The sequence below is a fragment of the Pelophylax lessonae genome, assembly GCF_965119305.1.
Source record: "Pelophylax lessonae genome assembly, chromosome: 7".
Taxonomy (NCBI): Eukaryota; Metazoa; Chordata; class Amphibia; order Anura; family Ranidae; genus Pelophylax; species Pelophylax lessonae.
Genome location: NC_138774.1, coordinates 143,430,434 through 143,456,477, shown reverse-complemented (window position 1 = coordinate 143,456,477; position 26,044 = coordinate 143,430,434). Strand labels below are relative to the sequence as shown.

The 26,044-nt window shown below is 44.0% G+C and overlaps 1 protein-coding gene across 1 annotated transcript in view; it reads right to left on the bottom strand.

Annotated features, from left to right (window-relative positions):
• GPR50 (G protein-coupled receptor 50) overlaps nt 1-25,729 on the bottom strand; it is a 217,615-nt gene extending 191,886 nt beyond the window's left edge. The window contains exon 1 of the mRNA XM_082263740.1: nt 25,316-25,729. Within this exon, the coding sequence (XP_082119866.1) occupies nt 25,316-25,514 (199 nt within the window). The 5' untranslated portion in view covers nt 25,515-25,729. The remainder of the gene's footprint in view (nt 1-25,315) is intronic.
• Nucleotides 25,730-26,044: the final 315 nt, after the last annotated feature.

The following is a 26,044-nucleotide window of genomic DNA, read 5'->3' as shown; positions in this document are numbered from 1 at the left end:
GCATTTTATTTCACATTTTTTTCATTCAGAAAGTAGGTTGTCTGCACTGTAATGTCGCCATGATTCTGTTAATTGCATAGGTTACACGGCTATGGGAGACTCTGACATTTATCAGCCGCATCACCTCTGACATCGGGCATGATTGGCATGGCATATATATCCCTCACGGCCTAAATGCGCAGGGTGCATGTGTTGGTTTGCTAGGAGCACTGATGTGAGTCTATTTCCAGCATCCGGGGATGCTGCGATGCTCTCTATCACCTGAGTACATCACTTCCGGTGGCGGGATGACATCTTCCGCCTCAGACGCAACTGTTGGGGGCAGTGCAAGGACACTCTTGGCGCCATCTAAATGAATGTGGTCTATTTAAGGCCCCATCATTACCATACCCTTAGGCAGGCTTTCCGGATATGAGCACGCTACAGGTATGGACTTCTAACTACACAGAAATTGGTAGATGACTTAAACTATATCTTGGCAGCATGTAATCCTTGTACATGCTTTTGTCCCACAGACTTGTTCTGCCTGGTGGCTCATAAGATACAGGATATTTGGATATATTTGTCCCAATGAAATGCCCCCATGCACTCTGGCTGTATATTGCCACTGCGATATATTGAGGTAGGTTGGACTATAGGCCGAATTTAATGATATGGTGGTAGTGACCAACTAATTCAATTATTCAATTATTTAATTTGATATATAATAATTTTTGATTGTATATATTCATTATCTATTTATCCACAGTAGCCACCAAGGCTCTTATGGTCCAAGTTAATGGGAGTCTCAACATAGGTGCGAGTATGTGCATATGCATAAGCAGGCAGATATGACACTTAGTGCTCTTAAATGTGATAAGTACATATTATAGAGGGATATGCTTTGTACATACTTGATGTCTGAGGTTTACAATGATTTCAAAGTCATTTACTTAGCAATAAATGCAAGTCTATAAATAATTCTCCCATAATCACGACAACATGTTCCAGTTACACTAATGATAATACTCCTAACTTATTTAATAGGAATCTAATAACATTCTGTAGGTATAAATACTCCCATACATCAGACTCCGCGTGTAAATATAAAAGATATACTGTATAATAAAATTTCTCATAGAAACAGTGCATAAAAAATACTAAGCCAAAAACATAATTGTGTGATATATTAAGTAAGCAGTTACTGTATACTGGTGAACCCAATTAGATTATAAACCAAGTCCACTGAAATCAATATGTCCAAACCACTGTACAAACCACAATAGATATATAAGATAGGATTTATTGTGTATTCATCCCAACCTTTCAACATGTATATTGTAAGGCACTTTGTCATTATTGAGTTAATAATATTTCTCTTCACGTTAGTCTGCCAAAGATAGTTACTGCCAAAATAAACAGATTCATACTTTGGTGCCAATGACCCCTAGTTATAGTCCCCTGTCTAGACCCCTACTGATCCCTGTCTAATATTCTTCTGCCTGTGTACACACGATATATAAATTCAGGCTATGTAGTCCAAGAAGTCATGCTGGGACTTGCAGGACTACATAGAATTCAGTGGTTGGGCAAGATGAGAGCAAGACTTTAGTGTACACATGATTCAGGCCTCATTCACACAGCTGTAGAAAACACAAGCTTTTTTTATTTAGAGATCTGAACACAGTTGCATTGTTTTCAATGAAGACATTTTGACAGACGTGAAAACATGCACTGCACTCAGATCCGTAATGCAAAAATCAAAAAATCTACATCTAAGGACATATGCATGTATGTCAAATGCAGGTATTGGGAAAAAAACAGGACAATTTTACTTAAGCATTTACTGATCATTAAGCAGGAACTTTTATGCTAAAAAAACATGCATAAAAAGATCAGTAACATTTTTACATCCAGGTGAATATAGCTTTACTGTGTCAATGTGACTTTGTCATGAGAGAAAGAGAAGCTGCAATTGCTGGCCTTCTTCTAATAAACATATGTGTACTGTCTGACACAGACAGGACACATGAGACACAGGCCAAAGACATGCATGATAACAAAGAATGTCAGAAAATTCTAAGAATTTCTTATCACTATACTTGTTAAAGTGTAGAGTAGTGCTCAGTTCAAAAGCCAGTCATTTTTTCATATTTCCATCTATTAAATCGTCTGCCCTTGTTGTTTTAACTTTGGATAGTAAAATACTTTTTTCTGCTAGTAAATACCTTATATAGCCCACTTTCTCTTTCTGGTAATTAGTCTAGGCCAGAGGCGTAACTAGAACCTTCAGGGCCCTGATGCAAGAAACCATGAAGGGCCCCTCAGACCCCTGGCCAGGGCCCTTACCTTCAAGCCCAGGGCTCTTCCCACTAATCCTGGGGCTCTTTGCACTAGTTGCATGGCCTTTTATTACGGTCCCGCAGCAGGATTCTTTCACAAGTTCTGCAGTGGGCCCCCTTCCTGCAATCTTGTGGGCCCCCTTCCTGCAATCTTGGGGCCTCCCCACAGTGGTGCAATGCCAGGGTCCGGTCGCAAGTGTGACCCTTGCGATCCTGGAAGTTCACCCACAGGTTTGCTACCGGGCCCCCTAGAGCATGGGGCCCGGTAGCGATTGCAACCCCTGCAACCCCTGTAGTTACGCCCCTGGTCTAGGCTAATGAAATCATGCACAGCTCTCTCTTTCACTCTTGTGAGAATTTGCCAGCAAGGGAGGGAGGGATTCAGCAAGGGAGCAAGGGAGCAAGGGAGTCATAGGAGAGCCAAGGAGAGCTGCAGAGCTGGAGGGGGCTGGATGAGGGGGCAGAAAACAGGAGACTGAAGAGATCCATGAGTATTCATCAGGAGAAGAGAAATGTGCAGGAAAGCAGTGGTGTGTGAGTGTGTCTGTCTTTCTGTATATGTGTGTGTGTGCCTCTGTGTAAATCCAGAAAGTGAACAGGCAGCAGCTTTGGCTGCCCACAGTTAAAATTGCTGCAGCCAGACTTAGTGGAGGGAGATTTCTGCAGCATATTTGGCAAGTAGAGAGTCAAATTATATGAGCAGACTGCAGTTCCTCTTAAAGGACAATGGTTTAGGAAGCACTGAATGCATTAACTTGAAAGCCAAGCAAGTAGCATTTTAAGAAGGAATGATCAGCAATGGCAACTTCCTTACATGATGTCTCCAACTTACAAGCCAACCTCAATGCACTGTTACCTTGGGCAACTATGTGGCAAATGAGGTTTAATGTTAATAAATGTAAAGTTATGCACTTGGGGGCTAAGAATATGCATGCATCATGCATACTAGGGGGAGAACAACGGGGGGAATACATAGTGGAGAAGGATCTGGGTGCCAAGCTGTGGTTTCCAAAGTAAGCAAAGTCCTTTCTTATATAAGGAGAGGCATGGACTCCAGAGAGAGTGATATCCTTTTGCCCCTGTACAAATTATTAGTAAGACCTCATCTGGAATATGCAGTTCAGTTTTGGGCACCAGTTCTCAAAAAGGATATCGGGTAGCTGGAGAAAATCCAGAGAAGGGCAACCAAACTGATAAGAGGCATGGAGGAGCTCAGCTAGGAGGAAAGATTAGATGAATTTAATTCATTCTCTCTTGAGAAGAGGATATTAAGGGGGATATGATCAACATGTATAAATACATTAGGGATGCAGCAAATAAACACCAATATTTATTTTTTCCCTGCAGTGCATAATACCCACATCATACTTTGTGGTATGCTGCACTGCACTATAATTCTAGTACAATTGTAGCACCCTCCTAGGTAGGTGCTATGTAAAACATATCTGTGACCCTGTTCTGCTTATCAGGAGGGTCTGGTCTGGTTTAGCCTGTCACATGTTTCTAATGTCACATGGGCCTTCGGGCCAGGGTCACCAAAAAGGGACTCTAACTTCTTAGATCCTTTGGGCCATCAGGCCAGGATCAGTGGATTACAAATACCAGTGGATAACAAATGACAGCTTGATGAGATTATCTTTGGGCCATCGGGCCAAAAAGTTGGACTATGCGGGTGACCGTTACAGGAATGGGCGGTGCATCCAGGAAGTCTGATGGGGGGTGCTCTGCTCTGGTGCCAGAGGCCCCTAAAGAAGACAAACCTGACTTGGCAGGACTATGGGTCATTCAGGCTCCAGTGACCTATCCTGTCTCAAGACAAGTAAGAGTGCTGGTGGACTACTGTAAAGGAATGCTGCACTCACTCTTTCTATTGACTCTGCATTAGGAAGTTAGTGATAGGCCACAGACTTGCCTATCAAGAGGATGAGGAACCTTGTGTCAAGACTTCAGCAGAGAAGTCAGTTAACCGGATGAGAAGGCTGCCTCTATGGAGAGGGTCTTCTTATCCAAATTGAAGATAGCCAATGTCATTGTGAATATGTACAGTGTGCTTAACCCTTGCTTTCTCTTCTACAGGGAACTTTAAACCTTAGAGGTAGTCAGCTAGGCTGTATGTATATATTTGTTGACTCGTTCACCAAACAGAGTTCGTTTGGTGAGGGTGCGTCCTTTTTATGCACCCCACTTGTAAATTTGTACAGCAGATGTAAACATATATTTTTGCACCTAATTTATTATTTGTATATTTTTTCTTTTCTCCCTTTTCCCCCCTTCCAGGTTAGTGGGAATACTCCTGATTTTTGGCAGATTTTTGTAGGGGGCGGCTGCTCCAGAGCCAAAGGGACGTGGCTCATTTTTGGAGGTGGGTGGATGTAGCACCCTCTTAGATAGGTGCTAGGTAAAACATATCTGTGACCCTGTTCTGCTTATCAGGAGGGTCTGATGTACTAGTTTAGCCTGTCACATATTTCTAAGTGTGATTCACTTGGTCTGAGAGAGTGTCCCCACTGCAGCCAATGAGGGACCTTATTGGACAGTAAAGGAAACCTAGCCAGTGGCACACTGGCTAGGTTCCAGTGGGAGGTTCCAGTGGGAGGGCATTCCTGCAATGCATCCTGGGATTGGACATAAATAGGAGGGGAGCATGTGACAGGGTGGTCTTCGGACGGGAAGCTAGGTCCCAGGAGGAGGGTGACAGCTGTCTCTCCTCCTGTTGCTGAGGAAGGTGGTCCAGGCAGTCAGCCTAGGGACCAGGGGTTGAGCTGTGCTGCAGAGGATCCAGTGTGTGCTGACCAAGTGGAGCTGCTGGGCAGGATTCTTCTGGAAAAATAGTATCATGAGTACTTAAGCACCTGCCCAGGGGTCTGCCTAAGAGAGGGGATCACTCTAGAGAGATCAAGGGGATCAAGGAGCCAGCTAACCTAGTGTGTTGTAGTAAAGTGGGTGCCAAGTTGTGAAGCCCTGAAGATTAGGGGTTAAAGGGGGCACCAGGAACGGCCCTGAAGTTGCTCAGCAGTGCAGTCTGCTATTAAAGTCAGCTACCTCAGGAAAGGAGTACCTTAGGAAGCTTAGGACTCTTTCACAGTCAAAGGTGAAGTACAGTAAGCGGCCTAGACATGACTAGCTCAAACAGCGTTAATCAGCATTTAACCAGCGTTAATCAGCATTTAACCAGCGTTAATCAGCATTTATCAGATCATCCTGCTCATTGTGCATAGTTTAGTTCTGTTAGGGTATCCCACTCATCCCTTCTCCTATCCAAGTTCCTGATAAAACCTAAAAAAACAAAGAAACTGGACTGGTCCTTGTCTGAGGTAAAATCACTAGGAAACATGTCTAAATGTTCTGTTGTTGCTAATGGTAACCCAGGGGAACCCGTCTTTAGCAGCTCCCTTGGGAGTAGTGCTAAACAATGTTTGTGTATTGGGCTGCTATTCAAAATATATGGCAATGTGCATAAACCTTGCGATGCATGCTGGCTTTATTGCAGCTTATTAAGTGTGAACAAGACTGAAGAGATGTCCCTTCCTCCTATTGAAAAGAGATGCAGGAGCAGTTACCTTGGGGCACAGCCAGGGCAATTCCAATACAATGTGCACATGCTGATTCTGTCCCCCCAGGGCCCTCTCTAAATCCAGTTCCCCTACAATCAAGGGCACAGAAGTACCCCCTGATTCCGTAAAGTATTCCCTGGGATACCTGCACCAAAACCCCCACACAGAGTTTTTTTTCTGACGGTTCCCCTATGCCTGAATGTGCCTAACTGTGCCTAACTATTCTGTTGCAATTATACATGGAGTCATCCTGAACTCAAAAAAGTGTGTTTTGGGTCCCACAAACTGCAATGGTGGCACCTGTAAACAAATATTCACATTTTTACACTTTTTGACACCTGAAAAATTCCTACCGTCCTATAGAATTGCTCTTCTCTCCTTGTCCTGCCCAGAAAATAAACTCCTGAGGCTTCACACAAAAATACCTGGAAAAAAAACCCTGCAAAACCAGGAATACACCCAGCTTACGCTCTGCTTAAGTGTGAATGCAGGCTTACAAAACCAATATTGTACATTACCACTTGCCACCCGTAGAGTGCCTTATGATGTCCTAGAGTTTCAGTGGTTATACTAGGATGGTCCCTGTAGCTACAGGCATCATCCTGGTATCAAAATTTTCAGCAATTTTCTGTAATGCAGAAGTGATTTAGGTGGCTATAGAGCCAACTGATCACTTCTACAGGTGGCGGAAGAGGGTTCTAACTTTAACAGGTTCTCCCATCCGATCGAGAACCTTGTAAAAACGCAACCGCTGCAGTCGCATTCCCCAGGAAGAGGGAAGGAACTGAAGTTCCTTTCCCTCCTGTGTGACTTCAGAAGCTGAAAGTGATGAGGATTTTGTCACTTCCAGTTTTGGTTTGTTTTTTGACAAGCCGCTACTGGCTTGTACAGCATCCCTTCAAACCAACCTTGGCTTTATCAGAAGCTTTGGAGGCTTGAGGACCTGTTACGGCTCATGCCTTCACATGGAATGTTGTTCATTCCTTGTTATAGCAAAAAAGTTGATCGAAAATTTTTAAAACAATAATTAATAAAATAAAAACATTTAAAGTGCTCCAGACTACCTGTGCTCATGCCAGGGGCGGACGTACAGGGGTCGCAGAGGTCGCCATGGCGACCAGGCCCCATGCTGCAGGGGGCCTGAGAGGGCCCCCTGTATGTATAGAGAGGAGTAGCGGCAAGCACAGCTGAGACCGAGATCCCTGATCCTCAGCGAGTTACACACACGGCAGCTGGTCTCTCTCCCCAGCTGCCTGTGTGTGAGAGCAGAGAGCAGAGGCGAGCACTGAACCCGCCCTCCCCCTTCCTGTGTGTTTCCTGTAAAGTACACAGAGGAGAGGAGGTGGGACCAACTCTCTCCACTCTGCAACAGCGCCGCTCTGATCTGAGGTCTGTGATGTTTATATAACTAATACTAACTTGCAGGGGGGGTTTATGGTGCTAGGGGGGTGGAGATGGAGGGGTGTATGGAGATGGAGGGGTGTGTGAAGCTGAGGGGGTGTATGGAGATGGAGGGGTGTGTGAAGCTGGGGGTAGTGTATGGAGATGGAGGGGTGTGTGAAGCCGGGGGGTGTATGGAGATGGAGGGGTGTGTGAAGCTGGGGGGGTGTATGGAGATGGGGGGGTGTATGGAGGTGGAGGGGTGTGTGAAGCTTGGGGGGTGTATGGAGATGGAGGGGTATGTGAAGCTGGGGTGGGTGTATGGAGATGGAGGGTATGTGAAGCTGGGGGGTGTATGGAGATAGAGGGGTGTGTGAAGCTGGGGGGTGTATGGAGATGGAGGGGTGTGTGAAGCTGGGGGGGTGTATGGAGATTGAGGGGTGTGTTAAGCTGGGGGGGTGTATGGAGATGGATGGGTGTGTGAAGCTGGGGGGGGTGTATGGAGATGGAGGGGTGTGTGAAGCTGGGGGGGGTGTATGGAGATGGAGGGGTGCGTGAAGCTGGGGGGGTGTGTGAAGCTGGGGGGGTGTACGGAGATGGAGGGGTGTGTGAAGCTGGGGGGTGTATGGAGATGGAGGGGTGTGTGAAGCTGGGGGGGTGTATGGAGATGGAGGGGTGTGTGAAGCTGGGGGGGGTGTATGGAGATGGAGGGGTGTGTGAAGCTGGGGGAGTAAGGAGCTGGGGGGGTGTATGTAAAATTCCTACCACCCCACCACACCCCCTGTCATCTTCATCCCCACTGTCATCTTCCTACCATCCCACCCCCTGTCATCTTCCTACCATCCCACCCCCTGTCATCTTCATCCCCACTGTCATCTTCCTACTATCCCACCCCCTGTCATCTTCACCCCCCCTGTCATCTTCCTACCATCCCACACCCTGTCATCTTCCTACCATCCCACCCCCTGTCATCGTCATCCCCACTGTCATCTTCCTACCATCCCACCCCCTGTCATCTTCATCCCCACTGTCATCTTCCCACCATCCCATCCCCTGTCATCTTCATCCCCCTGTCATCTTCCTACCATCCCACCCCCTGTCATATTCATCCCCACTGTCATCTTCCTACCATCCCACCCCCTGTCATCTTCCTACCATCCCACTCCCTGTCATCTTCATCCCCACTGTCATCTTCCTACCATCCCACCCCCTGTCATCTTCATCCCCCCTGTCATCTTCCTACCATCCCACCCCCTGTCATCTTCCTACCATCCCACCCCCTGTCATCTTCATCCCCACTGTCATCTTCCTACCATCCCACCCCCTGTCATCTTCATCCCCACTGTCATCTTCCTACCATCCCACCCCCTGTCATCTTCCTACCATCCCACCCCCTGTCATCTTCATCCCCACTGTCATCTTCCTACTACCCCACCCCCTGTCATCTTCACCCCCCCTGTCATCTTCCTACCATCCCACACCCTGTCATCTTCCTACCATCCCACCCCCTGTCATCGTCATCCCCACTGTCATCTTCCTACCATCCCACCCCCTGTCATCTTCATCCCCACTGTCATCTTCCCACCATCCCATCCCCTGTCATCTTCATCCCCCTGTCATCTTCCTACCATCCCACCCCCTGTCATCTTCATCCCCACTGTCATCTTCCTACCATCCCACCCCCTGTCATCTTCCTACCATCCCACTCCCTGTCATCTTCATCCCCACTGTCATCTTCCTACCATCCCACCCCCTGTCATCTTCATCCCCCCTGTCATCTTCCTACCATCCCACCCCCTGTCATCTTCCTACCATCCCACCCCCTGTCATCTTCATCCCCACTGTCATCTTCCCACCATCCCATCCCCTGTCATCTTCCTACCATCCCACCCCCTGTCATCTTCATCCCCACTGTCATCTTCCTACCATCCCACCCCCTGTCATCTTCATCCCCACTGTCATCTTCCTACCATCCCACCCCCTGTCATCTTCACCCCCCTGTCATCTTCCTACCATCCCACCCCCTGTCATCTTCATCCCCCTTGTCATCTTCCTACCATCCATATTGGAAAAAAAAATGAATAAAGCAAATGGTAGAAAAATGTAATTAAAATAAAAAACTACTGACACCAATGGCAGAACTACCACACAAACATTGCACTTGCAACGGGCCCTGGCGTTCCACCACCAGGCTGGGAGGGAAGGGCCCCATCCAGGGGGCCCTTAATGGTTTCTTGCATCGGGGGCCCTGAAGGTTCTAGTTACGCCACTGGCTCATGCACAGATGCAAACGCACACATAGGTTCCGCACGCATATGTAAATGGTGGTCACGCCACATTTGTAAGCTGCAAATGTCAGAGTGAGAGCAATCATTCTAGCACCAGATATCCTGTGCAACTCTAAATGGAAAAAAAAGATTTTTCAGGTAACGTAGTTTGGCACCATTCTACAGGCATTTGCAATTTTAAAGCATGACATGTTGGGTATCTACTTTCTCAGTGTGACATTAACTTTTACATTTTACCATAAAAAAAAAAAAAAGATGCAAATACCATGTGACATAAAAAATTGCAGCACCCACCATTTTATTCTCTAGGGCCTCTGCTAAAAATATATATAACGTTTGGGGTTCTAAGTAATTTTTTAGTAAAAAAATGATGATTTTTACATGTAGGAGAGAAATGTCAGATTTGGCCTCGGTGGAAAATGGTTAAAATCTAATTCACAAAATGAGAAGTGAGAGAAACAAGAAATTAAGTATGATTAAAACTAATTCTAACACTTCAGAACTAAGTCTAGCAAAGTGCACAGTTTCATCCCATAATGCAAAAACTATAAACATCATCATTACTCTTCCCAGGGCTCTGATATAAATAGCTTGAATGTCTCTGAAATGTATTCTATTAAACAGAATTTTCAGTGCACCATCCAATCACGGATAAAAAAAAAACAAAGAAATATATAAACAGATGTCTCAGCACTGGGGAAATAGCAACCAATCTCTTCCATTAAATTATACCATCTCTAGAGTAATTGCGTTGTAGTAAAACAATTCACTGATGTTCAACATTTCTTTGATGTTTATGTTTCAATAAATAAGGGTGATTTAATTGAGTAAATAGCATTAGCTCACAGTCACTGTGAAACACTAATGCTAATAACAACAATAATAGGCTAAATCATATATAAAAACATGGGCACGTTTCCAAAATTCTGTAAATGGAACCTAAATAAGAATTGTTTACTGTTGGAAAAGTACATTGATAAATAGCTAGGTTGTGGAAAATGTGTCATATACCTAAATACTTTATATTCCATTCATATGGAGTCTATTCATAAAACATTTCCTGCACAAAAGTCAGAAGCATTTGTACAAATAAATTAAATACAGTAAACCCCCCTCCATTGCGGGGGTTACGTTCCGGACCCAGCCGCGAAAAGTGAAATTCCGCAAAATAGAAAAACCCTATTAAAATGCATTGTAGGCATGTTTATTTTACTGTCACTGTATGTGTAGAAGCATTTTAAGGTCTTTAAACACACTTTTAAAACAATAGAAACTCATTTAAACACATAAAAGATACTAAGAGACATAGCAAGAGCTATGGAAAACACAAAAATATTTCATTTTTAATGATTTATATAGTAAAATAACATTACAAAAAAAAACGCAAATTACCAGGACCGCAAAAACTGACCCGCGATGGAGCGGGGGATTACTGTATCCCATATTTTTTCTTAGTGCCTTTATCGTCAGCCCCATATAGTGGCCAAAATGCAGTAAAGCTTTCCTAAAAACCTAAATTTAGAAAACTATACTGCATTTTAGCCACTAGATGGAGCTGATGATATAGGCATTAATCCCTTAGAAACAATATGGCACTTTCTTCAACTTGCACAAATGCTTCTGATGTCTGTTTAACAACTGCTGTATAAATAGACCCTCTTTTGTATTTAGTTGATTGTGATATTGTACTGTCAATATGGACCACACCCTTCTCCAGGAACAACGTGTTCCTGTTATCACAGCTTTATTAATACATCTGTGAGCACAATGTAAATAACATAGTTGATTTTTACATCAGGTGCCTAGGGTTATAAGCACATAAATTAACATAGGTAATGGGTTACATCCCAAGTGGGTGGGCAGATTTAGCATAAGGTAACATAAATTAACATCCATTTGTGGCTTTTATCATTGTCTATTCATGTCCAGAAAATGAGACTTTAGTATGAAAAGTGAAGGAATTCTGTAAGCATCCTCATCTCACAAGGTGTTTACAAAATGTAAAGAGCTTAAATGAGAAGTATAGCCAAAGATATTTTGGCTTTGCTTCTCTTATGTATCACAGAAGTGTGTCGGTTGACGTCGCAGAGCCAGTCCAGGCTCTGAAAAGATCCCAACCATAGGTCTGAGAGCCTAAGACGGCCCGGCCCGACCCCTTCACAGCCCAATGCTCCAGTGACTGCTGGAGGGGCAGAGCAGAGAGCTGGAGACTGACAATCCCCGTCTCTCTGCTCACAGAATGCTGAGAACTGAGGGATCAGCTGTGTTTGATCGCTCAGTTCTAAGTGCAGAGCCAGTGGGGGACAGATACAGCATCAGATCAAAGCTGTATCCACCTAGGCGAGTATAAAGGTAGTTTTTTTTTTTCTAAATCCTGAACCTATCTTTTAATCATGTGTTTGTAAAAAGAGGAAGTGCCAATGTGTGTTGAATTATTAAATTGAATATAAAAATGGCAGATGAATATTTCTCATAAAAAGAGGACAAACTCCTCGTGGGTCGATAAATTCAAGAAAATACCTGTGAGTAGTAATATAGACTAGGCAAAGGATTTCACCGATACTGCCCTAGTCAAAGGCAAATAAAAATGAATAAAGGAGTTGTAAATGCTCAAGGTTTTTCACCTAAGCCCCGGTTCACACTACTGCGTGTGCGGGGTTCGCATGTCATGTCGGAGCGCACTGCTCCGACATGACATGCGATCAGCTGTGCGGTGCGAGTTTAGCCATACAGTTTGTATGGCTAAATCGCATCGCACCCGCAGCAAACACGCACAGGAGGCATTTTTGCTGCCGCATCAGGATCGGATCGCACAGCGGTTCACACTTGTGCGATCCGATCCTGTGCGAACTGCACGATCGCACTGCGATATGCGATCAAACTGGGGGTGTCGTTAAGATTACATTGACACCCCCAGCGGATCGCATATGGCAGTGTGAACTGCCGGGGGTGCGTGTGCGATGCGGGAACAGGCTGCGAATTCGCAGCCTTCCCGCATCGCATCAGTGTGAACCGAGCCTTAAAGCGGAGTTCCACCCATTTTTTCATGAACATTGCAAGACAATGCCCACCCCGCAGAACAGTATGTAATGGCAATCATTTTTTTTTTTATTTATTGCTAAGTACCTTATTTTTCTCTCTGCAATTTGCACTTCCTGTCCCGACCGCCTAGGCGGTTTCGTCATTAGGCGATTCCCTAGGACTTTGGGATATCGGCATCATCTATCTCAGAAGTCCTAGGGACAACTAACAATGAAATCTCGCGGTATTTAGAGACAGGAAGTTCTGTGCTGATTGACAGGTTGCCATAACAACGGGGTGTGAAATTTTGCCGATGATGACACTGTTATTGCAACCTGTAAACAAAACGCCGCGCCATGTATTGCCATTACTGCGCAGGCACGAGCCGGCTGCTCAGAATCCCGGAAACAAATAGGAACGGGCTTCAGATGCCCACGTGATGAATGGTCACAGCCTGCCTTCTGGGATCCTGTGGATAATAACAAATTGGTAAGTAAGAAGAAGGTTTACACTTACAGCAGTGCTTTTTGAAAAAATTGTCAAGGAGGCTGGACCTCCGCTTTAATGTATTCTATGCATTAAGGTGAAAAACCGTCTTGGTTGCAGATGTCCCCCTCCCCCCCCCCCAAACGTTCCAGCAACAAGCAGGAGCCCAGCAGCTCCAACCTTTGTCTCAGATGCTCATTAGATAGATTGATAGCAGCGGGAACCATCAACTATAGTATTTATGAAAATTACATCCTATAGTGTTAGTGAAGAGGTTTAAACAACAACCAACAGGCCACACACGGCCCACTGCAAGATTTTATCCAGCCTGCAGCTGGGGTCAGTGGCTTATCCTCATTGTGCACTTATTGAAGATTAAGGTCAGCTGAGGCTGCCTGTAGTCTTTGCATTTGTAAGAGAGGACTTTGATGGGGACCCTGATCTAAGGTGGAACTCTGATGGAGAAACTGATGTATAAGGGAATCTGACTGAATGCAGGACTCTGATGGGGATCCTGATTTAAGGGGGACCCTAAAGGGGATTTTTTTTCCTTGCCATTATTTGTAAAACAAACAATGCAGCCCCTCATACTGAAACGTTTGAAGACCCCTGCTAAAGTAGTAGAGGGAATAAAAGGGTTCTTACCTACTTACAATGGTTGGTCATATTAGGCTCCACCCCTTATATTTTTTAGGACTCACTTTGTATTGGTAAATTCCAGCACTTTTTCATATGTTCTCTGTAAAGGATTTCATTTTGGTGTAATTTACATTTTCATTACATTTTTTCATCCAACTGGCTATCTGTACATCCAGAAGCTTCAGTTGGGGTGCACAATGGTTCAGTGAAGAGCTTTTGGTTTCTTTAGTCCCTCCTAACCCTAATCTCCAGGTCATACTTTCCCATTGAGACATTTACATTGATATGCAATGGACTTGTGAGTGTGAACAATATGGGTCACTCACATGTGATTGCAACATGAATGATTACATGCGAGTAGATGTGATTAACTGCAAAAGCCAGCAGCCTCCTACTGCTTTCAATGGGGTTGCCTACACGCAGCCAATAATAGGAACCCCCGCTGGGGTTCTCACATGTAATCACTGGCAGGGTGCATTCACAAGTGTGGGCCCCCTGATGAAATCACGTGAGCGTGACGCAACGCGTAGGGCGAGAGGAGAGGTTGGCGTGGACTGGAAGTGATGCGGTAGGATGCTCTAGGATTTTGGTTTCAGTATTGTTTATGCTTGATTTTAACTTTTTAAATGTGAGTGGATACTTATTGAATAAATGGATGTATATTTTTAACAAACTACACTATGGGAGTCTTATAGTTTCACTTCCTTCATTGAGAGCTATGCAGAATGTCAGCATGATTCCGTAAGTAGGATTTAAAGAAGCTATACACACATCCTGCATATTAACCACTTCCCGCCCGCCCTATTACAAATTGACGGCGGGAATGTGGTTGTGTTATCCTGACCGGACGTCATATGACGGCGGCAGGATAACACAGCTCTGGGCGCCCCCCGGGGGCGCGCAGAGCGGCGATCGGTGATGCGAGGTGTCAGTCTGACACCCTGCATCTCCGATCTCGGTAAAGAGCCTCTGACGGAGGCTCTTTACCATGTGATCAGCCATGTCCAATCACGGCTGGTCACATAGTAAATAGGAACAGCCGTTGATCGGCTTTCCTTCGTTCATGCCTGACAGGCACGAGTAAAGGAGCGCCGATCGGCGGCTCCCCTGACAGGGGGGGGGTCGGCACTGGTAATCAGATCATTGATTACCAGTGCAGACCCTCGGGGGGGGGATGCCACTAGATCCACCAGGGATGCCCACTATGACCCCAGGGATGCCCACTATGACCCCAGGGATGCCCACTATGGCCACCAGGGATGGCAATCAGGGTTAAGGGAGCCCCCCATTGCCCTCCCCATCAGTGATGCCCACCAGTGTCCTCCCTATCAGTGCTGCCCACAAGTGCCCATCATTGCCATCCTTTAGTGTCGCCCACCAGTGCCCATTATTGCCCACCAGTGCCGCCTATCAGTGCCCATTAGTGCCCATCAGTGCCGCCCATCAGTGCCGCCCATCAGTGCCCATCAGTGTCCACCAGTGCCGCCTATCAGTACCCATTAGTGCCCGTCAGTGCCACCTATCAGTGCCCGTCAGTGCCACCTATCAGTGTCCATCAATGCCGCCTATCAGTGCCCAGCAGTGCCGCCTATCAGTGCCCACCAATGCTGCATATCTGTGCTACCTATCAGTGCCACATATCAGTGCCTATCAGTGCTGCATATCAGTGCCGCCTATCAGTGCCGCCTATCAGTGCCACCCCATCAGTGCCACACCATCAGTGCCTCCTCATCAGTGCCTCCTCATCAGTGCCTGTCAGTGCAGTCTCATCAGTGCTCATCAGTGCAGGAAAAAACTTATTTATTTACAAAATTGTATAACATAAACAAAAAAACTTTTTTTTTTTTTCAAACTTTTCGGTCTTTTTTTATTTGTTTAGCAAAAAGTAAAAATCGCACAGGTGATCAAATACCACCAAAAGAAAGCTCTATTTGTAGGGGGAAAATGACATAAATTTGGTGTAGGTACAGTGTTGCATGACCGCGCAATTGACATTCAAAATGCAACAGCGCTAAAAGGGGAAAATTGGCCTGGGCAGGAAGGGAGGGAAGTGCCCTGTATTAAAGTGGTTAAAAAGGAGTGAATTGGAGAGTGAATAAGGACAGGAGGAGAGAGTGGCACCCACCCAAAAGGAAAACATAAGGTGTACTTATTGATCCAAGCACTATTGACATATATTTGAGGAGAGAGTTCTAGGAGCCCACAAACAGCACGTTGTGTCCAGTATATACTAAACATGGTTTACTTATCGTGGGGGGGGAACCAACACAGAAGTCACTATTCTAATCAATTATCCAATGACAATATGGACTTTCCTCACAATTAATTATGGTGTTTGCACGTAGTTAATGAATTGTTTTAACAAGAGCATTATCTAATATTATCAATTTTTGGTTGTAATTATTTTATTGTATTGATATATGCAATATTTACAAGGGCATAATTAACCCAAGCACCATTGCTCGTTATAGCAGTGCGGCACTTCACACTAATGAGATTGAATAACTCATTGTGGGAACACTATCCATGCTAGCAGCAAGCTTAATAGAAACATTTAGGCTCGGTTTCCACTAGTGCGACTTGCGGTGCGACTTGACACATGTCAAGTCGCACAGCAAGTCAAACCCCATTGTTTTCAATGGGGCACGTTTCCACTGCCGCGGCTTCAGTTGCCGCGACCTCAAAAGTAAATCGTGTACTACTTTTGAGCGCGACTTCCCTCTATATATGAGGGACAAGTCTAACTGAAGCCGCGGTTTACTTTTGCTACGAAGTCGTGCTAGAAGTAGCACGACTTCGTAGCCGCACTAGTGGAAACCTAGCCTTAATTTACATTGATGGTTGTTTAAATACTAACACACAATATCACGAGTCACATAAGTAATTTGGTAACGCAGGAGTATTCACACCAGTATCTATTGGCTGTAATGCCATTACACATATTACCTGAATATAAAAACTTTAACACTTCTCTGTTAACCACTTCACATCCGGAAGGTTAACCCTTTCCTGACCAGGCAATTTTTTGCTGCCATTTTTTTTTCGTACGGCACTGTACCCAAATAAAATGTATGTCCCTTTTTTCCTACAAATAGAGCTTTCTTTGGTGGGATTTTATCAGCTCTGCGTTTTTTTTTTTTTTTTTTTGCGCTATAAACAAAAAACGACCGACTATTTTGAAAAAAAAAAAAACAATATTTTTTTACTTTCTGCTCCAAAAGACATCAAATATAAAAATGTAAATAAACAATTTTGTCATCAGCTTAGGCCAATATGTATTCTGCTACATATTTTTGATTAAAAAAAAAAAAAAAAAACAGTAAGCAAATAATGATTGGTCTGCGCAAATGTTTAAGGGTCTTCAAATTATAGGATATATTTATGGAATTTGTTTTTCTTCGATATTGCGGAGGACAAATCAGACACCTAACTGACACTTTTGACACTTTTTTGGGGACCAATGACAATATTACAGTGATCAGTGCTAAAATATGCACTGTTACTGTACTAATGACACTGGCTGGGAAGGGGTTAACATCAGGGGCGATCAAAGGGATAAATGTGTGCCTAGCTGGTTATTCAGTGTAGTGGGGGAGGTGCTTTTATTAGTGGAAGGCATGCATGGATCGGTGTTCTTGCTTTACAGGAACACAGGATCCATACCTTCCGTACTGACAGAACAGCAATCTGCCTTGTTTACAGAGCCTTGTGTACTGAACGATTAGAGGGTGCCGGTGAACATCAGGTCTACGGGACCAGCTGATCAGCTCCCGCTGTGTCAAATCACAGCGGGAGCAAGCCGCCAGTGGTGCACACTCGCGCCCGATACCCAGAAGTGCAGGATCACATATACAGTATCTCACAAATGTGAGTACACCCCTCACATTTTTGTAAACATTTTATTATATCTTTTCATGTGACAACACTGAAGAAATGACACTTTGCTACAATTTAAAGTAGTGAGTGTACAGCTTGTATAACAGTGTATATTTGCTGTCCCCTCAAAATAACTCAAAATAACTCAAAATAACACACAGCCATTAATGTCTAAACCACTAGCAACAAAAGTGAGTACACCCCTAAGTGAAAATGTCCTAATTGGGCCCAATTATCCATTTTTCCTCTCTGGTGTCATGTGAATTGTTAGTGTTACAAGGTCTCAGGTGTGAATGGGAAGCAGGTGTGTTAAATTTGGTGTTAAAGCTCTCACTCTCTCATACTGGTCACTGGAAGATCAACATGGCATCTCATGGCAAAGAACTCTCTGAGGATCTGAAAAAAAAGAATTGTTGCTCTACATAAAGATGGCCTAGACTATAATAAGATTGCCAAGACCCTGAAACGGAGCTGCAGCACGGTGGCCAAGACCATACAGCAGTTTAACAGGACAGGTTCCACTCATAACAGGCCTCGCCATGGTCAACCAAAGAAGTTGAGTGCACGTGCTCAGAATCCTATCCAGAGGTTGTCTTTAGGAAATAGACATATTAGTGCTGCCAGAATTGCTGCAGAGGTTGATGAGTTGGGGGGCCAGCCTGTCAGTGCTCAGACCATACGCCGCACACTGCATCAGATTTGCTCTGCATGGTTGTCGTCCCAGAAGGAAGCCTCTTCTGAAGATGATGCACAAGAAAGCCCGCAAACAGTTCGCTGAAGACAAGCAAACTAAGGACATGGATTACTGAAATCGTGTCCTGTGGTCTGATGAGACCAAGATAAACTGATTTGGTTCAGATGATGTCAAGCATGTCTTGCCTACAGTCAAGCATGGTGGTGAGAGTGTCATGGTCTGGGGCTGCATGAGTGCTGCAAGGGTTTGGTGGTGAATTGGCGCAAGAAGAGGTCTCAAAAAAAAAAATAAAATAAAAGTCTGGTCCTGGGGACCCGGGGGAGGGGGAGAAGGGAAACACCAGGGGTGGGGGGACCCCCAAACAGTTCAGGGGGTAGCTGTCCACTGTAGCGGCTGCCGGCGGAAGAGACAGAAGAAATCTTTGGGGGGAGACAAGAGGGAAGACAGCGCAGCGCCTTCTAAGTGCAGCAAGACATTTATTGAAGTATGTGCAGCAATATTACACTCACATTTAGTCGGTGAATAAGATGCAGTTTGTCAAGTAATGTTGATCATTTTTTGGGGACCAATGACAATCGGAGCATGCGCTCCTTCCTCAGGCCGTCTGAGGAAGGAGCGCATGCTCCGATAACGCGTCGCCGTAGCATCCCGCATCACCGCCAGGAGTGACTCCAGGATCCCAGGACCCACGAGTGCCAGCGTTCCACCAGTTGACGAGGAGCCCACGGACACCACCGAGGCCATCCCTGTACACACGGAGGAACCCCCTGCCGCTCTCACCGGGATCCACTGCCTCCACCACCAGGACCTGCTCCAGTGATGCTCCTGATGATCAACATTACTTGACAAACTGCATCTTATTCACCGACTAAATGTGAGTGTAATATTGCTGCACATACTTCAATAAATGTCTTGCTGCACTTAGAAGGCGCTGCGCTGTCTTCCCTCATGAGTGCTGCAAGCACTGGGGAGCTACAGTTCATTGAGGGAACCATGAATGTCAACATGTGCTGTGACATACTGAAGCAGAGCATGATCCCCTCTTTCAGAGACGGGGCTGCAGGGCAGTATTCCAACATAATAACAACCCCAAACACACCTCCAAGATGACCACGGCCTTGCTCAAGAAGCTGAGGGTAAAGGCGATTGACTGGCCAAGCATGTCTCCACACCTAAACCCTATTGAGCTCTGTGGGACATCCTCAAACTGAAGGTGGAGGAGGGCAAGATCTCTGATGTTGTCATGGAGGAGTGGAAGAGGACTCCAGTGGCAACCTGTGAAGCTCTGGTGAACTCCATGCCCAAGAGGGTTAAGGCAATGCTGGAAAACAATAGTGGACACATAAAATAGTGGCACTTTGGGCCCAATTTGGACATTTTCACTTAGGGCTGTACTCACTTTTGTTGCCAGCAGTTTAGACATTAATGGCTGTATGTTGAGTTATTTTGAGGGGGCAACAAATTTACACTATTATACAAGCTGTACACTCACTACTTTACATTGTAGCAAAGTGTCATTTCTTCAGTGTTGTCACATGAAAAGATACAATAAAATATTTACAAAAATGTTAGGGGTGTGCTAACTTTTGTGAGATACTGTGTGTATATATATATGTGCTATAGGGCGATCGGCAACCGGTTAATAATTAAAACAAATGTCAAGTAACATCTTTTTGAATAAAACCGGGTTTTGTAAACAAACAAGAATAATGCTTTTTGACCACGGCTAATTTTGACATCAAATTTCCTTTTATATTTAGTCAGACGCTTTTGGCTAAAATGCCATTTTTTGTCGTATTTTAATCATCTGAATTGTAACTGAATATTTTCATTTAGTTTTCATCACTGAAAACATGCAGCTGAAGAAAACCACAAAATGAACACTGCTGCAGCCACAGAAAGAAGGGACAGGAATTGCGCTATACAGAGCTTCATTCACAAACTAAAGCATAGTAAAAACAGTTTACTATGTTTCAGTTATAAATGGACAGAGTCAGTGATTGGTACGGATCACTGACTCTCCATTCAAAAAAGGAAGGGGCCCGTAAATTACACATTCCCCACTCTCCATCCTGGCATTTTCCCTGCAGCAGCTAGCGGAATAGGGAAAAGAGCACTGGTGCCAGGAAAGAGGGCAGGGGGGCTGTTAGAGCACACAGGGGGCAAAATAAAGAAGCTGGATAGGAGAAGCTGCGGGGGCAGCTGCATATAGAGGAGCTGAATGTCCGCTTCTCCTCTTCTCCTTCCTACGAGGAAAATGTAGATATCCGTTCCTCTACATGCAGTCACCACCGCTGCTCCTCCAATCCAGGCGTACAGGGGGGGCCCCACGGGTCCGGACTCCCTGGTAGCATGGGTTTGGGTCACAACTGCAACCCTTGTAAGTACACCCCTGATGTAGGTTGTACACTGCAGTACATACAGAGCATGTCTTGTGTACCCTTTGTACTTCATGTCCGACCTATAAGGTACCTGTCCCTTCCAGAGCCAAGTGAACCTGAAAACTGTTATATTCCCTAAAATTCCTGATTCATTATACTATAATATGCATGAACTATGTACAATAGAGGATTTATCAAAACTGAAGCAGACAGAGCCTGGAGCAGCCAATCGGCTTCTATCTTTAACTTAAGTTAAGCTATGAAATTAAATGCTAGAAGATGATTGGTTGCCATGCAGATTGTGGCTGCTCCAGCTTTGATAAATTCCTCTCAATGTGTTTCTTAGCCTCCTGGAACATTTCAGGACTCACCTAAATTACACAGCACATTTGGTGCATATACCGTAACTTCAAATTAGGGCCAGGTTCATTTTTACCAAATGAGACATTTTTATATGCATACGATTTATATAAAATGGACCCATGTAAATTGAGTGGTAGGCAGATGTTAAATGATTCACATTCCTACAGATCTTTCAGCCAAGGAAAGTATGTAGTGTACATTTGTATTTTAATTATGCAAGTGCTGAGACGCATTGAGGCCATTATTTACTGTACTATGCAGGGAGAGTTTGCAAAAAAACAGAGCTTTCCTCTGAATGACTAAATGTGTAAAGCAGGCATGTCCAAATTCCGGCCCGCGGGCCAAATGCGGCCCCCGGGCTGCTTTAATACGGCCCCACAGGTAATTTGGAAAAATACATTGGCATCATTCATGACTTTTTTTGCTGCCATCATTAATCATCATCGGTGGGTTCATATAGCGCTTATATGTGGTTAACCCTTGTGTGACTGATTAGGGAGCGCGCATGCTCCGGATTGAGATTAATACATTGTAAAATCTCAGTTAACGTCAGTTGGTCTAAATCAGTTATCAATATATTTGAACACACCATGTATACTTGGTGTTATGTTCCTGTTCATATTTTTTTTTAACTTAAAAGTTGACAGACAACCTTTATTATCAATAATATGTAATGTACTTTACAATGTTCCTGACATATATTTCAGCTTCCTGGATTTTTTTTTTCATCTGGCCTTCAGATATGAAAGGTGGAGCGATTTAACATCCGTTTAGATTTGTCATCCATGTGATGAAAGGAAAAGTATGCCGTTTGCAATAAACTTTGCATAAAATAGTTAGTTTGTATTTAATTTGAATGGTCCAAAGAATGTCAGGTAAAATGGTCGGCCCTCACGCATGTTCACTTCATCAAATCTGGCCCTCTTTGAAAAAGTTTGGACACCCCTGGTGTAAAGTGAACTCTGATTTTCTTCACTTCACGTCACTGTACTTCATCTTACTACTCAGTTTAATAAATTAGGTCAGTGTGCTTATCTGTGCACTGACATGAAAGAACAACTAGATATCTGCTAAACATTTCCAATGTGGACGTATCTAGCAACAAAGGGGTTATCCTTTCCAATTGTTAGTACTTCATAGACAGCTTGTTTATTGCAAATCCAAAGCCTGCCATAGATGATGCAATTTTCTTTCCTGCAATCATGGGTTGCAGAAAAGAAAATCACTTGATTCCCCCATCAACACAATGAGTGTTGATGGGGGAATCCTTCCTGTGGAGCTATTGTGTTCTCCCAGGTGGGGGTACAGGGAGCTATCCCTGCTGGGAGAGCACAGTAATTATTGCTAGTGGCTAAAGCCGCTGGCAATGATCGCATGTAAAAATCCGGCATGCTGATTGTGCCCAAGATGATCGATGGATTGACTTGGGAATCAGCCTGTCCATAGATGGTTTGAATCTTGGCTGGTCCCTGCTGAACCAGCCAGGATTCGAACCATCTATGGCCGGCTTTACTGATCTGCAACTATTGGTAATAAGGGTCTAATGGCTACTTAAAGGAGATTATTGTCATTTAAAGGAACACATGAAAACCCTTTCTATGCTCCCCCTGTAAATAGGTATGCCCTAGCAATTATGGAGAAGCAATCACTTGCTGGGCTTATAAAGAAATATGAATATTCAATATTTACCTATTGTAACTGTGTAAGCTTTCCTATGAAAAATGCATATTCCCTTCCCCTTTATTTGCCTTTACTTCACTTTACAGTTACTCAGGTAAGTTTAAGTCTGGCCATAGAGGTGCAATTTTCTTTAATCAACCAGCAGCTGACTCAATTTCTCCATCCAAATATCCAGCTATAGCTTTATTGAAAAGCGAAAGTCCAACAGAGCAGTTATACAGAAGTCGTTTACTTCTGTACCACCGTCCTACCTATACATGGATCGAAATTCGTCCGATCCCTGCAGAAGCAACTGAATTTTGATCCATGTCTGGCTTAACTAGAGCTGCTTTCAGAGTCTTTAACATAGCAATGGTCACTTCAGAGTGCCCAGCTGATCACCTTTCACTTTCTGTAACCTTGGTCCACAACACAGGTTTGCACAGAAGTAAATTCCTCCTACCTGATTCAGTCAGATTGTGGTTTGTCAGTCTACACGTGTGAAGCCATGTGTTAAGCTGTGTGACTCAGACGGCAGTAGCACATTACTCTATAAACCTGAGATATACAAACATGTCACAAAGTATTAGGTCTAGCTGCACAGCTGACATTGTAATTGTCAAGCTTCTAGATACGACCCCAAGGTAACCAGTCCAGAACACATTCATGAATACTGAGTAAATAGAACTATTTTTATTAAAGCATTATCATAAATAAAGTAATAGATAATATGGCATCTGTTTCCTGAAAATGTCAATTTGTTATTGTAAACAAGTTTTCAATAGTCAGACAGAAAAAATTAACACAGGAGTTGAAATTAAGAACAAAATTTCCTTTTATCTAGACCAGCCATTCTCAGCCAAGGTTCCAAAGAACCCTAAAGTTCCTCTAGAGCTTGCTAGGGATTCCTTGAGCTGTGGCTGGTTGACTTTTCATTTGATGGTGGCAGAATATTTTCAGGGCCAACTTCACTTGGCAAAACCAACTGCCTGATCTCGATGATCGTTTTAGATACCTGTCAAGGTGGCAGTCTGACCACCACTGTAAAGGGGACTTTCTTCTCACTAACCACCCATGTATGGGACATTTTTCCACTCCAATGTAAGAGACATTTTTTTTCACTGAACCCCAATGTAAGGGACATTTTTTTTTTCATTGAACCCCAATGTAAGGGACATTTTTTTTATTGAACGCCAATGTAAGGGACATTTTTTCCACTGACCCCCAATGTAAAGGACATTTTTTTCTACTGATCTCAATTAGTTGGTTTTAGTAGGGCTTCCCCTGGACCTCCAAATTATTTCAAGGTTTATTCAGAAGTAAAACAATTAAGAAAGGCTGATATAGACCCATCCACAATAAGAGGAGAGTAAGCAGGAGGGTAATTAAACTTTACTCTGGAAAACACTCTAACTGCTCCCTTTAAATTGCCAAATCCAAACAATAGTGGTAAGCTGTGTACAAGTATTCCTTTATAGTGTAAGAGCACCTTTTTATGTCTACTACGAAGATTTCTGATTACTAAAATATATTTAAGCTCATGATGGCAAATTCTTCATCTCCAAACTTTAGAAATATATAAATTACTGTCTAGATTATTATCATCAAGGGGTTATTTGTCATGCTACTAAGTGAATAAAAACGTTATATGAAAATGAGGGAAGGTGCTCATACACACTCTGGTCCTTGACTGAACACTGATCTAATCTGACTCAATCCTACATCTCTTCCTATTACACTCCGGATGAAAGAACTTTCTAATATGTGTTCTATCTGATTCAATTCCCAATCTGTCAATTCCAAAGGATACACTTCTACTGGTGAATACTGAAAGGAGATTGAGGAAATTTTCACAATATACAGGTTTATTTAAAAAAAAAAAAAAAAAAAGATATATATATACATATATATATATCATAAAACTGGGCACAGGATGGAGGGCATTGATTTTAGGTGAAACCATTAACCCTTTTACTCCCAAATCTCTAGCCTTACAGAGGGCAGTAGAAAAATGTTTGTTTGATTAACCCTAAATATCAGCATCAGAGATGTGACACCACTTTGGTGGCTTACGTAAAAAGTAATTATTTATCCACAGAGAACTTAAAGAATTAAGGCAATGTCTTAGCTAAAAATCAAATGTATACCCACAAAGGGCATTTAAAGAATTAAGGTAATGGCTTACCTAAAAAGCAAATGTATACCCACCTAGGGCACTTAATGGCTTACCTACAAAAGCAAATGTATACCCACATAGGGCACTTAAAGAACTATGGTAATGGCTTACCTAAAAAGCAAATGTATACCCACCTAGGGCACTTAATGGCTTACCTACAAAAGCAAATGTATACCCACATAGGGCACTTAATGGCTTAGCTACAAAAGCAAATGTATACCAACATAGGGCACTTAAAGAACTATGGTAATGGCTTACCTAAAAAAGCAAATGTATACCCACATAGGGCACTTAAAGAACTATGGTAATGGCATACCTAAAAAAAGAGAATGTATACCCACATAGGGCACTTAAAGAATTATATAAGGTATTAAAGTTGATAAAGACTTTACGATTTGCATTAAGTTGATCTGGGTAAATCTACTACAATAGTTAAGTCAATATCCACTACCACCTCTTAACATGTTTGGTACCCACCAGCATTCTGGAGCTTTTTGTTCCTGAGGACTGACAGAATAACCAACACATTGCCCAGGATGTCCACCACGATGGTGAAGATCAACACTGCTGCCAGAGCAGTGGTCAGCCCAGGAGAAGGTTGGTCCTCCCAGTCTTGATCTGTGCCAGCTGCTCCTGGGGTCCAGCAGTCAAGGCAAGTCCTGTTCACCTCCATCATCTCTGTGCAATGCAAAGGGGGCTTCCAGGAGCAGAGTGGGTCTCTTCATAGGGTGCTGTGCTCTTCATGAAGGAGTGGGCAGGTCTTCCAGACTGACTGTGGAGTAAGAGATGGACCTCTCTTGTTGGCAGAACACACGTTTGCTGGTGCCAATGTGCCACCCCCAAAAAGGCAGCATGTTGATGAGAGGAGCAGGAGTCCGGGATGGATAGGTAGCGCTGCCCGCCTCGTTCTCTCCAATTCTTTGTCAATCAGGACTCGTCCATTCACAGTCCAGCAGCTGCTGCGCTGAGTACTACAAGGCAGAGCGATCGCTGTCATTTACAGTGCGCTAAGCATGCTGCTGTGATTTCTATTGGTCGTGCTGTGCTCCATGCAGGCAGCACGTCTGTGCTTTTCAACATCTCTGACAGCTGTGCTTCCAGTACAGAAAGTCCCAAGGCTCTGCCGCCGAACTACAGACCCCCTCCCCTGCTTGTGGACGGAGAGTGTGCATGCACAGGGGAACACAGCAGCAACACAAGCTGAAC